At 40.2% G+C, this 17,775-nt stretch overlaps 1 protein-coding gene across 2 annotated transcripts in view; it reads right to left on the reverse strand.

The window, feature by feature from the left end:
• Nucleotides 1–5,625: 5,625 nt before the first annotated feature.
• Nucleotides 5,626–17,775, reverse strand: part of LOC100021407 (lipase member K) — a 37,941-nt gene continuing 25,791 nt past the window's right edge. For both annotated transcript variants that reach the window (XM_007478342.3, XM_056795527.1), the window contains exons 8-11: nucleotides 12,731–12,877; nucleotides 9,394–9,465; nucleotides 8,791–8,862; nucleotides 5,626–5,928 (exon numbers count right to left, since the gene is read on the reverse strand). In XM_007478342.3, the coding sequence (XP_007478404.1) occupies nucleotides 5,641–5,928; nucleotides 8,791–8,862; nucleotides 9,394–9,465; nucleotides 12,731–12,877 (579 nt within the window). In that variant the 3' untranslated portion in view covers nucleotides 5,626–5,640. The remainder of the gene's footprint in view (nucleotides 5,929–8,790; nucleotides 8,863–9,393; nucleotides 9,466–12,730; nucleotides 12,878–17,775) is intronic.

Consider the following 17,775-nt stretch of genomic DNA (forward strand, 5'->3'; position numbering starts at 1 on the left):
GTTAGTCAGCTTAGTAACGCAATCTTCCCTCCTTCAACCAGTCCCCTGAGTCCTTCACAGAAGTAAATCGAGCTCCAATTCAGTCTGGACACTAAGTCTGTCTTTGCCAAATTATCCATTGGAGGATAAAAAGATTGTGTGTGTGGATTGCCAGGGCAGAAAGGAAAGCTAAATTACAGGGATGGGGTGGGAGGCCTGATGAACATTAGTATAAATTTGGCTTTAAACAACGTCTCTTTTTTTCCTCTTGCTTTTTTGCTAAGAGAGTGACTAAAATATTTATAACCTTTGATCCAGAGACCTCACTGCTAGGCATCTATCGTAAGATGCCCAATTTAAAATCAGGTCCCTTATGTGAAGAAATATTTAAAATAGTCATTTTCTAGGAGCAAAGAACTGGAAATTAAGTAGATGTTCGTGAATCAAGAAATAGCTTAAGAAATTATACAAGTGATACATGCATGTTAAGAACATTACTGTCCTATAAAATATGGTAAGTAACAGAAAAATGAAAAGACTTCTATGGTCAGAAGGTTGTTTCTATAATATGACAAAGATTCTAGAGAACTATTAGAAGAGGGGAGGGGTTCTTATGCCTTTTTACTCAAGCTTCATCAAAAGAATGTGGGCATCACCAGACTTATCTCTTCACTCCCCTTGTCTTCCACCAGGTGGGACCTACTTTCTAGTCACTGACCTCAGCTCCGCTCCTATAGAGAGATTTCTCTGTCCACATGCTGAAAAAAAATGGAGTAAATGGTCACATGACCATAGTAAAACTGAGCCTCCATTATCTAGCCATACTCCCATTTTCACCTTATGTTTGTATCCTAGAGGAAACACTGTCATATCCATGTATTTTTTACTTTACTCTGGGAAACATAATATATAACAATCTATAGGATTAATTATCCTATAATTCAAGGCTCCAAAAAAATTCAGAGCAGATTTCTGTTATTGATCCCCTTCTTTCTTTCTGTATAACATGCTAGCCATTTTGCTGCTCTTCTCATTCACAATAAAGAAGCATGCAAACCAGGTCTTTTTAAAAAAAATTAGTTATTAGGCTTTGAACAAAATTATTTGAGTCTCTCCATGAATGACTATCATTCTGATCATTCTTGAATTTATATTTTGGGGGCAAAATTCTTTTAAGTTTATGAGATGACAAAACTCCATCTTAACTTTTGCTATTGTCTACTACTGTAGTGTGTAACTTGGTGGTGCAATGGATAGAGCAGCAGACCTGGAATCAGGAAGAGTTCAAATCTTGACTCAAGACACTATCTGTGCACCCTTGGATAAATTGTTTGACCCTGTTTGTCCTAGTTTCTTAGTCTGTAGAATGAGCTGGAGAACAAAATGGTAAAATTCCAGTATCTTTGCCAAGAAAATTACAAAAGGGATCTGTTGAACATGACTGAATGATGACAACCACTTTACTCTCAAAGCACCTTGTATAGAATTTACTTTGAGAGTGGAGGGACATATAGGTGATGTACTGAGTAGAACACTTATTAGTGGAATTAGATTATTGAGTTTCCAAATAATTTTGAATCCATTTTTGCCATGGTACTTTATTGAAACCAAATTTTATTGCATTAAGATTTGAAAAGAATGCCTTCAGTAGTTCTACTTATCTGCATTTGATCATGATGCTTTGATGCCCTAATTTGTGATCAGTTTTTGAGTCGGTGCCATCACTCCTAAGAAAATGTTATATTCTTTTCTATTCCTATTTAACTTTCTCCAGAAATTTATCATATCTAAGTTTTCTAAAATTCTGTTCACCTCCATAGCTTCTTTTTTTAAATTTCTGGTTAGATTGATCTAAATCTGAGAGAGGAACGTTCAGGTTCCTCCACTAGTATCTTACTATTTCCTCCTTTAACTTATTTAACTTCTTTAAAAATCTGAATGCTATACCAGTTGGTGCATATATGTTTAGTAATGACATTACTTCATTGTCTATGGTACCTTTTAGGAAGATAGAATTTCCTTTCTTATCTTTTATTTATTTTTACTTTAGCTTTGTCTGAGATAAAGATTGCTACTCCTTATTATTATTATTATTATTATTATTATTATTATTATTATTTACTTTAGCTGAAACACCATAGATTCTGCTCCAGCCCTTTACCTTTATTTGGTGTGTGTTTCTATGCTTCAAATGTCTTTCTTGTAAATAGCATTTTGGGGGATAACAATTTTGCATCCATTCTGCTATCCAGTTCCATTTTATGGGTGAGTTCATCCTATTTCCATTTACAAGTAACTGTGTATTTACCTCTAACCTACTTTTCCCATTTATTCTTCTTTCTCCCTTTTCACTTTGTCCTTCCTCACAAATGTTTTACTTCTGACCACTACCTCCTCTGGGAAGTCTTCCTTTCTATCAGTTGCCCTTAACTTATCCCTATCCCTTTTTACTTTCTTTTTAGGGTACTATAGATTTCCATATACAACTGAGTATGTATGTTTTACCCTCTTTGAGTCCAATGAGAGTAAGATTCAAGTGTTGCTTGCTGCTATCTCCACCTTTATTTACCCACTCATTGTAAAAACTCTTTGGTTCTTCTTTTATGTGAGATTCACCCCATTCTAGCTCTTCCTTCTCTCTTCTCCCAGAGCATTTCTCTTTTTCTATCCTTTAATTATAATTTTTTGGGGATATCTCATTATAGAGAATTCACACCCTCAAACTTTATGTATATGCCTTCTAATTGCCCTAATATTGATAAAGTTCATTTGAGTCATAAATATTATCTTCTCATGTAAGAATATACACCATTGAACAATTTAACCTTATTGACTCACTTATGCTTTCTTTTTCCTATTTACCTTCTTATGCCTCTCTTGAATCTTCTGTTTGAATGTTAAGTTTTCTATGCAGCTCCATTATTTTCAATAGGAATACTTGAAAATTCTCAATTTCATAAATTATCTCTTTTTTCCTCTTGAATGATTATACTGAGTTCTGTTGGGCAAGTGATTGTTGGCTGTAATCCTCTCCCTTTCCTTCTAGAAGATCATATTCTAGGCCTTGGGGTCCTTTAAAGTAGAAATTGCCAAATCTTGTTGAATTCTGATTGTGACTCCATGATATTTGGATTGTTTCTTTCTGGCTGTTTGGAGTATTTTTACTTTGGTGTTGGAGCTTGGGAATTTGACTATAATATTCTTTGGAGTTTTCTTTTTGGAATCCCTTTAAGGAAGTGAATGGTAGATCATTTCAATTTTTTTACCCTCTGGTTCTGGGATATCAGGGCCATTTCCCTTGATAATTTCTTGAAGTACGAAGTCCAGATTCTCTTTTTTGCTGATGACTTTCAGGCAGGCTAATGATTTTTGAATTCTCTCTCCATGATCTATTTTCCAGGTCAGTTTTTAAGGGTTTTTTAATTTCAAATTTTGCAAAACCAAATAAAACAAGCATTTATGTATAAAAAGATTATACATACATGTAATTACAAATCTGTTATTTGTTTAGCTTACTTTTCTTCATATCTACATAATAAATGCCATCCACAAGCATCCTAGTCCCTCCCTATCCCTTCCCCTCACCTCCCCCACCTATATGCCATCACAGAAGGTATTGACTGGAAGACCATTTTCATACAAATTAAATCTTTCATGTTTTCATCTTTCAGTTCACTTTCTAGGGGTAACATTCACAATTTATCCCTCTAGTGTTAATTCTGTAGTTCTGTATAATGTTCTCTTGGTTCTAACATCTCACTGTTCATTATCCCATGTACTTCTTTCCATGGTTTAAAAAAATAACCTGCTAATCACTTCTTATGGCATAGTAGTATTCCATCAACATCATATATCAGAATTTTTTTCAGTCATTCCCCAGTTGATGAACAACCTTTTAATTTCTACTTCTTTGCTTCCAGAAAGAGAGCTGCTATAAATATTTTGGGATGCAGGTGTTCTTTTCCTTTTCCCAGGATCTACTTGGGAAATAAACCTAGCAGTGATATTGCTGGGCCTAGTCAGTTGCTTTTCCTATGAGAAATTTAACATTTTCTTATATTTTTTCATTCCTCTGATTTTGTTTGATTGTTAATTGGAGCCTCATGGAGTCATTAGTTTTCCACTTGTCTAATTATAAATTTTAAGGAATTATTTTCTTCAGTGAGATTATTTATCTTCCTTTCCATTTAGCTAGTACAATTTTTGATCACTTGTTTCCCTCTGTGAATTTTTGCACCTCTTTATCCATTTCGTCAATTCTACTTTTAAAAGATTTTTTTTTTTGGCAAATTTTGCGATATTACACCCCCCCCCATTTTTTGTGCTTCCTTTCCCAAGCTGTTGATTCTTTTTTCATGGTTTTCTTGCATTACCATCATTTCCCCCATTTTTTCTTCTCTCTTATTTAGTTTTTAAAGTCCTTTTTGACTTCTTCTATGAGATCTTTTTGCTCCTGAGACCAGTTCACATTTTCCTTTTATGCTTCATATTTAGCTGTTTTGACAATGTTGTCCTCTTTTAAGTTTGCATCTTGTTTGTCCCTGTCACCATAGTAACTATCTAGGATTAGATTTGTTGTTGTTGTTGACTTTTTCCAGTTGATTTTTGAATTTCTTCTGTATAATAAGGTAGAGTTATGTTTGTGAATTGGAGAGGGCATTTCCCCAAGCTTTTTGTGCAGAGGTTTGGGGCTTTGATGCTGACCTACACCAGATGTAGGGGCCTAGTTGCTGGCTTATATTGATAGGATGTCTCAGTGATGGTTTACACTGGTGGGAGGTCTCAATACTGACTTACATTGGGGGTAGAGTTTCACTGATGATCAGCACAAGTTGGGTAGTCTTGCTTTTGGCTGGTCCCAGGGTATGGAACCTCACTGATGGTTTGCCCCAGGGGTAAGCTTTACTGCTGATTATCCCCAGGGGGTAGGACCTCACTGGTGGTCTGCTGGGGGGGAGCAAATCCTCACTGTTGGTCAGTCTCAGGAACATGGCCTCACTGGTGGCTTGAGTTTGGTTGGAACCTTGCTGCTAGGAGGGATAGAGTCTCATATGGCTCTCTGGGGTTCAGCCTGCCCTTGTTCAGGTCACTTGCATGGACTTCAACTTCACTTACTTCCTTTCCATTGAGATACACCTTCTGCTGAGCCTTCGAGCTTTTCTAGTCTGGAAAACTGCTTCACTGCCCCACAATTTGGTAGAAGGCTTTGAATTAAGTTTGTTTGGGGGGAATTTAGGAGGACTTAGTAGGGTTACTACCTCATTCCACTATCTTGACTATGGAAGTCTAAAGTACCCTGTTTCATGACCTAGGTTCTTATCTCAGTTCCCTCCTCTTGTGTTCCAAAACATCCACTCACCATAGTCACTGGCTCCCTTCTAGGCTCTAGAATCCAAGCTTCATTCTAGCCAGTCCTGGACATAGTCATCAGCTGTTGCCTACTCCTTAGGGACTCCACATCACTCCACAGAACTTAGACCAACATCTCTCTTTCCCCATTCAAATGAGATAATATTTGTGAATGTGCTTAATGTGGTCCCTGGTGCATAGTTGATATTTAAGAAATGCTTTTCTCTTTCCCCCTGCCCCAAGAAGTGTGAAAGGTGGGATGGGAATGTCCTCACCCAGAAGGAGCATCCATATCTCTTCCCATTCCCAATTCTACAACATTCCAGCCTCTTGACCAGACACAAGAAAAGGACAAGATAGGTAGTGTTTCATGTCTTGTTTTATCAAAAAAAGAATTTCTTGGAAGTACTCACTAGGTACATCTATTCCCAGCACAAAGTCTATATGGTTGTAGTATGGAATATTCCTGTGATATATAAGCTTGGAGAGTCTGGGGATCAATTTCTCCACTTCTTTGGGGGCAGCAAACCGGTCTTGTCCTCCACTCCACATGACTATAGGTACCTTGACAGCTTCCAGGTCATACAAGGGAGGAGTCACCTGAGTGCAAATGAAAGGAAAAAAATGACTCCCTCAGAGAATGACAGAGCAATGCAGAAATTTCCTTGGAAGGACTAAGGGCAGGAGAGAGGCTTGCCAGATGCAAGGTAGCATTCTCTGTAATTTCTGCAGCAGAGATTACAATTCTGAGAAATGACTGAACAAAAATGGATTGAATGAGGAGCCTTTGTGTCATCATTGTCCTTTTAGTCATACCAGAAAATTGCTCTTAGGTCTCTATTTAAAATCCTGGAGTTTAAAATGACACCTTTCCGATGGCCAGGTGAGTCTCATGACAGGATGCTGAGATGTTACTGCACCCTTTCTTGCTTCCAACTATGTGAAATGTGCTAGAGTGGAATATTCATGATGTGTTCCCTGAGAGACGAAGGGTTTCCAGGTATTCTCAACTTTGAGGGCTTCTTGCCAATATCCTGATTTGGTCAAGAATAGTATTTCCCTTTCATGGATCAATTTTGTTCCCTAGTTCTTAGCATAAGTTAAGAATCAGTGTCAGAGAGGGGGACAGGACTCCAAATGCCATCTAGTCCAAATCAACAAACATCTATTAAGGACCTACTATGTGCAAAGCACTGCATTAATCCCTATTTACACACAGGCTTAATCCAGCTAAAGAACATCCTCATCCAGGGTCTGCCCAGATACATTCAAAGAAGGGGAACCTACTCCTATCCTAATCTATCTCAGCACAGTTTTCATTATTTGGAAGTTTTTCCTGATAATGAGCTGAAATCTTTGTCACCATAGTTTTTGCCTTTGGGATCTTCTATGTGAGGGCTCTACAGTTGCATGAAAGAAGGGATGAATGGGTAGGTGGATAAATTAGTGAATGAAAGCATTTATTAAATGTTTACTAGGTGACAGGCATCAGGCTAGACTCTGGGAAGGTCAAGGTTGGCCATTGACATGAATTTTCCAGAAGCCATGGCACAGAAATGGAAAATAGTGGGGGTCCAGGAAACACAGCAGCCAGCCAGATGGACTATTTGGCCATCCAGATGGGATACTGGATTTGGTCTCTCCAGGGCCAGCTATATCTATTCAGCGAGGCATGTTTGCACTTTGACCTCAGGGCAGAATTTTCAATATTATGTCAATCAATTCCCCCTGGGTTTGGGTGGATCATTTCTGAGCCCAATCCCAGGCTGTGTCTCTGCAGGCTGAACAAGTCTATTTTCATTCCCTATGTAAGCTCCTGGAGAATAGGGATGGTTTCATTCTTTATATTTGTATTCCCTGCATGTAGCATAGTGTCCCTTAGTAGGTGCTTAATAAATACCTGTTAATCGAGTAATTGATTTCCTTTAATGAAGTACAACATGACATGGAGTCACGGCCCATTACCATCTTCATCATCCTCTTCTAGGAAGCGCTAGGTTGTCAACATGCATCCTAAAATGTGGCATCTAAGTATGAAACCTTCCCTGTGGGACAGCCTTCCTCTGTTTAATAATCAATAATAATAATCGACACTCACATGGCACTTTAAGCTATACAAAAGACTTTCTTGAAAACAACCCTGAAAGGTAAATAAGGAAGATACTGTTGTCTCCGTATTTATGAATGCGATGCTAGAGACAGTTGGGTGACACTGGGTATAGAGCTTTCACCTTGGAGTCAGAAAGACTTGAGTTCAAATCTGCCTTCAGATAGTTACTAGCTTTGTGACCCAGGCCAAGTCATTTAACCTCTCTCTGCTTTAGTTTTCTCAACTGTAAAATGAGGAAAATAATAGCATCTTCCTGACAGGGGCTTTGTGAGTATCAAATGAGATCATATTTGTCGAATACTGAGCACGGAGCCTGGCACATAGTAAGTGCTTAATGTTTGTTCCCTTCCTCCTACTTGAAGCCCAAAGACTGAAGAAAGTGACTCCTGCATCCATTCCCTCTTTCACATGAGAGTTCTTCAGTTACATTAAATAAGGAATGACTAGGTAGGTGGATTAGTGAATGAATGAATTATGGGAATGAGAGCAGGAACTTGACATCGAGTTCTCTTTCTATTCTCTGAGGGTCCTTCCTATTCCTGTAATTTGTCTCTAGATTGGCTGTTGAAGTTAACCAGAAGACTATGGAAGTCTGATAGCGTTGGTAAAACTTGACCCAAGTGATATGGCTGACTTGGTCCACTAGGTGGCTCAGTGGCTAGAGCTCTAGATTAAGAAGCAGGAGGACAAATCCTGTGTCAGACACTTAACCCACTTCAGTCTCCCCCTCGGTAAATGGGGGTGATCAGAGCACCTACCTGGAAAGAGAACTGTAAGCAGCAAATGAAATGGAAAGCATTTGGCAAACCCTAAAGTACTTTATAAATGTAGGCTAGAATTGCCATTATTAGCAGAAGGAGCTGTGCCAAAAGGAAAACATTTGGAGTCTAAAAGGTAGATTTCAGTATTGTCTCTTTACTTACTACCCAAGTGACTGTAGATAAGTCACTTTCTCTCTCTAAACTTCAGCTTCCTTCTCCATCAAACAAATAAGATCTATTTGCTGAACTTCCAGGCCCCTTCCAGATCTAAATCAACTATTCTGTGATCAAATTCATTGCCTGGGTGACCTTGGGTAACTCATTTTCCTCTCTGGATCTCAGTTGCCTTATATGTAAAAGTGAGAGTTTGGGATTAGTGGACCTCAAAGATTCCTTTCAACTTTAACTGTCATGATATGAGAAACAGCAAAGAATACTGGAGAGAGCTTAACTGCACTTCCCGGCATTGAGATTTGTTTGAAATGGATCTCAGGAAGGAATCAGCTGCCAGCAGAGCATGCCATTTGGTCATCAGTGATCTTCCCAGGAATTGGCTCGTTCACAAACTGAACCACGTTTCAATGAATGTACCTGGTTATAATGCTCCATATTTTCATCAGGATTCCCCCAGTCGTAAGCTTGGAACTTTGCAGAATACAGAATCTGGAATGAAAAGAAATGGATTCCATTTATTCATAGGTGCAGACATTCTTTTTGCCATCATCATTAAAAATACACACACTATAGGTTCATAAAGCTGGAGTTGGAAGCATCCTCAGAGGCAACGTAGTCCGACCTCATCATTTCATACATGAGGAAACTGAGGAGTAGGGGAGGTTGAGTGATGCATTGCCAGTTACCCCAGTAGTAACTAGCACCAGGTGAAATCAGAACCCAGGTCCTCTGGTTTAAAGTCAATGCTCTTTCTACTCTATCTCTGCAGCCTAGAGAATTCAATAAGGAAAAAAAGGTACCAAAGTGAGACATGAACCTAGTGTGTGTCTAGAAAGTGGGTGCCAGCTCGTCCAGGCTGCTGAGCCCGAAGGCAGCCCATGACACGGTTTTGATTGAACATAGTGCCAAACCTGCCGGGAATGAATTTTCCTCCCAGTAATGGTGCCCCTCTTTTCCGCCAAAGGTCCTTAAGGACCGAATAACTGACTGTGGGGTTAGGCAGGAGTTTTGGATTTGTACCTGTCTCCAGTGGACTACGTTCTGGACAGAGGTTCCAGCTGGGTTCTGGGACAGATAAACATCTAGGCGGCTCTGAGAAAGAAAGAAAGTGGCGTCAACCTTGTAATTACAAAGAGGGGAGATTTGGGAAAGAGTGAATGTTGAGGCATGGCAACAACTTTGGGGGAAACATTGCCATCAGGACAGAAAGGATTTTCATGCTTCTGTTTGCTCTTAGCTCCAGGCCTAGGACTTGGCGCTCAGGGAAACTTTCAGGACCTCACCTAAACTATCCCCTCATTTGATGCAATAGACACTGAGGCACAGATGGATGCTGATGCCCAAAGCCCTGAAGTTTATACATATTCACCTCTCTTTCTCTGAGGCTGCACTGAGTCAGGAATAGCGTATGGGCAGAACAGAAAAGTAGGACTAAAGGTACCAATCATGCCAAACCATTGTGGGGAAATGATATGAAAACCCATTCACATATGACATGGCTTCCAGTAGGCTCAGTCAGTAATCTGAGCATTGGCCAGGCCCTCTGAGATATTGATCACTGTTCTGTAATCCACACACGATGTTGGCATCTCTTATTTCCTTGCTTTGGCACAGGCTGTCCCTCAAGTCCTGGAATGTACCTCCTTCTTCACCTTTACTTCATATAGGAATGACTGGGCCTTGCCAGGTGTGGAGCAGTTCACTAGATGTCTATTGGTACATCTCGATTCCAGGATGATCTTTGTACCCAGAGGAAGCACGGAGGGAGTTTAGAGGCCATTCCTTTCACAAAGGGAAACAATGACTGTACAACGACAGCTTGTTGTAGAGCTGGAAGGGTCCTTAGAACAAGTCCAACCCCTTCCTTTTAGGCATGAAGAAAATGACACAACAGGAAGAGTAACTTGCTCAATATGCTGCAGTATTAAATGGCATATCTGGGATTCAACCTGGACCGTCCAACCCCAAATCCACCCATGTCAGGATGCCAAGTATAGCTTTATAGGAGGGGAAATGGAGTACACAGAATGTAAAGAGTCCAACCTGAGAGATGGAAAGGATCTAGCAAAAATCTGCCAGGAGGATGCGGGCAAGGTCCTCTACCCTCTTATGTTGGCAAATTTCGATGGGACTTTCTGATTCACACCAGTCATTTTTGTTTTTCCAGAATAACTTTGTACTGTCCACAGAATTGGGACCAAACTCTCTCTTCCTCCTCTCATCACCTCTTTCACCCCTCCCTTCTCTTTTGGAAGAAGCTTATGCTTCATCCTTAATCTCTCCCTTCTCCCCCTCCCCCCAGAAGAAGTTAATCAGTCTATTTGCTGTCTGTTCTCCATAATACTGTACTTCAGACCTCCTCCACATCACCCTTCCACTCTCTTCTCCCTCCCTCCACTTTTGTAAAAGAGACCTCATCTGCTTAGAATCTTGGTGCCATCCCTCTAATTTTCTCAGGGAGCTTGCTTCCTTTACTAAATCATAGAATTTGAGAGTTGGAAGGGACTTAGTCCAACCCTGGTTATTTTTTTTAAACCCTTACCTTCCGTCTTGGAATCAATACTGTGTATTGGTTCCAAGGCAGAAGAGTGGTAAAGGCTAGGCAATGAAGGTTAAGTGACTTGCCCAGGGTCACACAGCTGGGAAGTATCTGAGTCCAGATTTGAACCTAGGACCTTCCATCTCTAGACCTGGCTCTCAATCCACTGAGCTACCCAGCTGCCCCCTCAACCCTGGTTATTTTTTAGCAATCTTTAATCTCTTCTTATCCTCTGGCTTCTCTGCTGCTTAAAATCATACCCAAGTCTCCCCTATTATTAAAACCCCCCCACTAACTTAGACAGAGCCCCACAAGCTGTCTCATCTGTCTCAGTTTCCACAGCTACAGAAAAAGCAATCTACTTTCATTGAATCTAATTGCTTCTCTTCATCTCGCTTTAACCCCTTGTGAACTGACTTCTGACTCCTGCACTCAACAACTGAAACTGTTCTCTCCAAGTTTATTGAGGATCTCTTAATGCTAAATCTAATGATTGTTTCATGGTCCTCATCCTCTTCAGTCTTTTCCCAGTGCTTGACTCTGGGAACTACCCTATCCTAGAGACTCTTCAGTCTGTCACAGTTTGTTCTGGTTCTCAGTCATATTTAGAGTTTCGTCTATGTTTTGTGTGATAGGCAAGGGTGTCACCCCCGGACTCTGCCTTGGGTCTCTTCCTCAATCCTCTTTCTGGTTCAAATTCCTAGAGTTCAGATAACTTTCACACACATGTTTTACAATTCACTCATCTCTTTACTGATTGTCATTCTTGCACTGAGAACTAGTTGGACATCACCCACTGGGAAGTCGCAGGTATCTCAGACTTTTAAAATGTTTTATATCATACATGTCCTTTATATGCCCTTTCTTAGTGCTTTATCAATCAAATCTCAGAAGCCTTAGAAAACCCTTGTGAAGGAGCTAGTGTGACTATTATTATGACCCCTTCATGGATGAAGTTGCTGAGGTCTAGAGGGTGTAGTGTCTGTTCCTCTCTAGCTATACTCCTGACTCTCCTGATTTTCTGTTAGATTCCCCAGAAACTCTTCATGTTGGAAATTGACTCCACCTACTACTATGTCAGTCACTCTGCTAAGTCCTGGTGTTACAATGAAAGGGGAAAAAACCCATCCCTGATCTCAAGGAGTTCACAGTCTAATAGGAGAGACAACATATACACTGTGTACAAACATGATCAGTGCTTCAAAATGCTTATTCACTTGGCTTGTTCAAGTTTACACAGCTTGGATTTGAATCCCACTTTTCAGTCTCTTAATCTATTACTCTTTTCATGGTACTCTAGCTACCTCTGACACTCTTTGTGCTTCAGTTTCTTTGTAGAAGAAACAAATCAGATTAGCTGATCTTCAAAGTCCCTGCTAACTATAAAATCCTATGACAATGTTTCACTGATCATAATTTTAATCTTATAAAATTTCCTTTCTCTGTGTTATTTTAACCCCTTGCATATATTTCCCACTAACTCAAAAGCAATTCTGGGAAAAATCTCTTACTTTGTCAGTGCAGAATACTGCCAGTTTGGGAACTCATTCCACCAATGCAGATATGAACTTGCAACTCCTAAATGGTTTCTAGAAGCACATAAATAGTTAAATCATTTTCTCAGGTCACAGCTATCAAATGTCAGGGGTGAAATTTGAACTCAGGATCTCTTGCCTAGTATTCTGTCCATCATACCACACTGCATCTTGCTAAGGTTAAACAAATAAAATAAAACAATGATGACAACTATATTAAGGAAGGTTGGCAGGAAAGCAGGGGAGCTCCTCTCTAGTTTTAGGGTGTATTGTGGATGCCTACCATGTTCAGGTTTTCCCGATCATATCCAGATACACGAAAGAGGAAGTCTGCACAGAGATGATCAAACCCTTTCTGATTGCATACTTGGCTGACAAAGAAATGATTCCAGAAGGATTTGGGGAACATCTCCTTTCTACCGAAGATCACCTGGGATAGTGAGATTAAACACAACAAAACTACACACATTAACAACGTGATCTCTGTTGGACATGGGAAGGATGCAAAGTGTTAAGTAGGAAATGGTTAGGCCACCTCTCCCCTCACTCTTCCATTCACAGTCTCTTTCATCTTGGCATCTATCTCCCAGGATCCTCTTTGGTGACTGACTTTGGAAAGTAATTAGAGCAACATGGGATGATAGATGTTGAGCAGGAAGAATACTTGAGACCATCTTGAAGACTAGATAAGGAGCTTGTCCACCATCACAGAGGCAGTAAGTCATAGAAGGGGGAGGATCTTCCAGAATCATGGGATCACAGTTCTAAAGCTAGCAGGGGCCTTAAATATCATTTAGTCCAATCTCTTCATTTGACTGAGGAGAAAATTGATGCCCCGAAAGAATAAGTATGCTTTGTCCTGGTTACACATCATGCATAGCAATGCCATCTAGGGCTGTGTGCCATGAGATACATATTAATCCCAGGACCACTAGTACCTAGAGAACTGAACTGCAGATGACCTTGAAGGTGATACCTCAAGGATGGACATCACAGTCCATAATCAGGCTAGGCTAAAAAGGAGGCAACATGAGGACCAAGAAATTGACTCCCCCAAAAGTAAAATGCCTTTCCTGAAATGGGCAGCCAAGCCAACCCTCTTATTTTATATACTTGGAAACTAAGGCTGTCCATATTTTTGTGCTAGTAACATCTGATGCTTATCAATGCTTGATGACCGTGGACCACAAATGCACTAGGTTAAGGGGAGAAGAATTGGACTGGGGTCCTTCTGATAGCCTACCATCCCCAAAAGGAGTGAATGAGAAAAACATCTCATTCCCACCTTCCCCTCTCCACTCCATTCCCATAGCAGAGGTGCCCAGGACTAGCTCTATGCTTTGACCCAGGGGTCTCACCTTGAAAGGAATGCTGTCTAATTAGCTAGCATTCATGCATATGGCAGCCATGGACTTTTGAAAGTGGGTCAGGGGAGGAGGAATTATCACAAAACTCAATTCTTCCAGGTGAGACATCAGGACTATGTTGACTTCCCAGGATTATTCCTGAATACTAAATAAATATTAGTTATTGAAGCAGTAAACAGGTCAGTTTGAATTAAGCAAGCTAAAGCCATGTGATATACCACGACCTAGGGTAAGCAAATGAGAAGCCAAAAGAAAGGGATAAAAGCCAAGGACAAAATACCCCAGGATCTTGGAGTTGGAAGGAATCTGAAGGGCTCTCACAGTTCAATATGTATCTGAGCGAGAATCATCACTAATAAGCATCCATCCACCCTTGTATCTGAGATCCAGGATAGGGGAACCTAGGACTTCTCAGACCCATCCCCTTTATCTTTCGTACAGCTCAACTTTTGGTCTAGTAATGAAACATCTAGAACATTATATTCAATTTGGTGTTCCACCTTTACAGAGGAAATCACTCTGCTGGAATTTCCAGAGAGTTGGTAGTTAGATGGAAGGATATCAAAATCAGTCTATACATAAATCTGGTAGAAAAGAAGTCCTGAATAGAACATGATAGATGTCTCCTAATATTTGGAGGAATAATTGTACTTGTTCTGCTTGGCAGCAGAGGAAAAATTAGGAGAAAGATATAGAAGTAACAAAGGTGAAATTTTAGTTTTAATATAAGAAAACTAAATATTAAAAATTATTATGATTATCAGATTTCCAGAGGGAGTCTGTCTTTCTAGCCATCCTAGATATTTTTCCCTTCATGGCGGTAGCCCAAATATAAAGATTGGAGGTCTTTAGCAATTACTGGGAGGAAGAAAGAACTTACTGGAATGTTAGGGTATTGCCTCACTAGAAACTACAAATTTCTATCTTTTTGGGAGAGACTCCACACCCTTAGGAAAGAGCCATGAGGCTAGAGACTTATCATATGACTGTGGGGGAATAAATATGCTTCTCTTTAGACCTGTGCCAGCAAGCCTGTGGTGCATATGCCAAAGATGGCACACAGGGACCTCTCTGTGGACATGTATGCTGTTGCCCACCAGAGTTAGTTACTAGAAAGTCAGAAGGACTCCAGCAGAACTGATCCCTTCCCCCCCTCCACCACACCTCCCTGCCCCTTTGCTCAGGAGCCCAATGGAAGTGCTTACTCCCTCCCCTGAGTGGAGTGCTTGGGTCACTGCCCTCCCTCTCTCCTGCCCCCATCTGGGGTAAGGCAGTTGGTGATGTAACGGGTGGCACTGAGTCTCTGGGAAGGGTGGGGGCATGGCACACAGTCTCTAAAAGGTTCACCATCACTGCTCTATACTATCTCAGTTATCTCTCTAGCATTACCATGTCGATTTTCCTTGCAAGGGTACTACAAAAGCACAAGGTAGAAAGGGTCTAATTGACTGCATTGTTTCCTGGGAAAAGATGATCTTCACCCAAGAAGAAGGTAACTACATATTGATTTTGTACTGCCTATTGTCAATCTTTATGGTATTTTTTTTTCATTTTATTTCAAGGTGGGGAGAAGGAGAAATAAAGGTAATTCTGTACTTAATAACTTTGTGCATTTGCATTGGAACTGGGATACTGTTTACTCATATCAGTGAGAGACAAGATAGAATCTATATTTTGAAGTTCACAGAGAAAACTGAGTAGGGGTGAAGTACGTCAAGGGGAAATGATTCATAGAGGTCACCCTACAACTGTCCTATGTTTGTGTAGGCCTGGAGTTTGGAGTGCTGAGTCATTATTGTTCAATCCTGTCCAACTCTTTGTGATCCCATTTCAGGTTTTCTTGGCAAAGGTACTGCAGTGATTGGTCATTTCCTTCTCCGTCTCATTTCATGGAGGAGATTGAGAAAAACAGGGTTAAATTTCTTGCTCGAGTTTCCATAGCTAAGAAGTGTCTGATTCTGAGTTTGAACATAGGTCTTCCTAACCCCAGACTTAGTGCCCCATCCCCTAAGCCATCTAGCTGCCCCCAGGGCTGCTGGGTCACCAATTCACCAAATGTCCCTTTATTACTACAATAAGACAGTGAGACCCATAGAAAGCTGGAGACTAGCCTCGACCTATATCACATTTCTGAGGTCTAGGGATATGATGGAAAGATGATTAGCTTTGCCATCAGAGGAGAACCTGGGTTGGAAACAGACCAGTGACCCTCTTATCAGCTGAATCACCTTAGTCAAGTGACTTTGCCTGTCTCAACCTCCATGCTTCCATTTCAAAGAGGGGAATAAATACATTTCTACAAGCTACCTTATAGGGTGGTGGCTGTAGTGTGAAAAGTGCCTTACACACCATAAGGATATGATGAATATGGAAGCTGGGACTGGGGAACTGAATCAAGATGAGCTGGTTGATTCTTCAGCCATTTGGCTTCAAAGTTCCCTGTGCCTGGGGAAGGAATGAGGTTCCATGTAAAGAGTGTCTAGGTTGGATGGAGAATGAAGGAAGAGGTGAAGGTCTTACTAATATGTCTTTAACTGTCTTGGTAAGTCCATTTCTGATCAGAAACTTTTGGGACCAAAAGCTGTAAATCCATATTAGATAGGAATGGTTTTCTTTTTTTCTTCTTTTTTTTTTTTACTCCATTGGGGGAGGTGAATGGGAGGTTAAGACAACAAATATTTAATGAAAAAAATTTAATTAGAAATAAAACAGATAAATATGAGGCCCAAGGAGGTCAGAGACCTTCCTTCCTAGTTGTCCCTGGCTGCTTAGCTTCACTTTCAACTCCTGTTTTGGACATTTTTAGGCATTGATCCTTGGAAGTTATTTTTGATTGTTGTAGGAGTTATTAGGAGGGTGAAGAAGCTTCATTCTCTACTCTGCCATCTAACCTAGCCTTCAAGTTTTAAAATGAAATGAAAGTATTTCTAAGATTCTAACACTGGATAAATTATATCTTAGTACATTCATTATTTGTTAAAATGAGAAGAGTTATGACTTTGCTCATAAGAGGCAATCTTAGTGCCCTGGAAAGACCTGGAATGAACCTGGAGGGTCTGAGCTCCTATCCTAGCAGTGTCCCTCCCTAACTACATGATCCTCAGGGGTATATATCAACTATATGGTCCTAATCTCTTTAGTCCCCAGTTTCATCATTTGGAAAATGAGGTTATACCAAAATGTTTAATTAATTAATACAATCGAATATGTCTAGATCATAAGAAATGATGAATGTGGAGAATTCAGAGAAGCATGGGAAGATCAATATGAACTGATACAGAATAAGCAGGATGAGGACAAGGCCATAGTATACATGGAAGAAATGCCAGAAAACTTAATATTGTGTCGTTATAATAATCAAAGTTGTACCAAGGGAAGAAATCAGAAAATATACCTCTTTACCTTCTTGGTGGAGGTAAAGGCCAGTATGAGGGAGGTTGGTCAGGGAATAGATAGGTTCAGAAATAAAGCTGATATAAAACATACATTTGCATGTATGTTTGTATGTATGTAGATATACATATATACACACATATATATTCATGACAGAGACAGAGAGGAAACCAGAAAGATGGAGACAGAATGAAGAAGAAGGAGAAGTAGGAGGAGGAGGAGGATTAGGAGGGGGAGATCCTGAGACAGACACAGAAAGACAGAGAGAGAGAGAGAGAGAGAGAGAGAGAGAGAGACAGAGACAGAGACAGAGACAGAGACAGAGACAGAAAATGTCAAAGACAGACAGAGAGAGAGAGATACAGAGGGGAGGTTTGGTTGGACTAATTGGATTCTAAGATTTAAAATTCAGCTTCAGATTCCAAGCCCTTCAAAACTCAATATGATCCTATTTATTTTGATGAATTAATTTATTGAAATTGAGAACTTTCAAGCATTCTTTATGAAAAGGCAAGAGCTGCACAGAAAATTTGATGTTCAAACAGAAGATTCCAGAGAAGCATTAAAA

Source organism: Monodelphis domestica, chromosome 1 (genome assembly GCF_027887165.1).
Source record: "Monodelphis domestica isolate mMonDom1 chromosome 1, mMonDom1.pri, whole genome shotgun sequence".
NCBI classification, from domain to species: Eukaryota; Metazoa; Chordata; class Mammalia; order Didelphimorphia; family Didelphidae; genus Monodelphis; species Monodelphis domestica.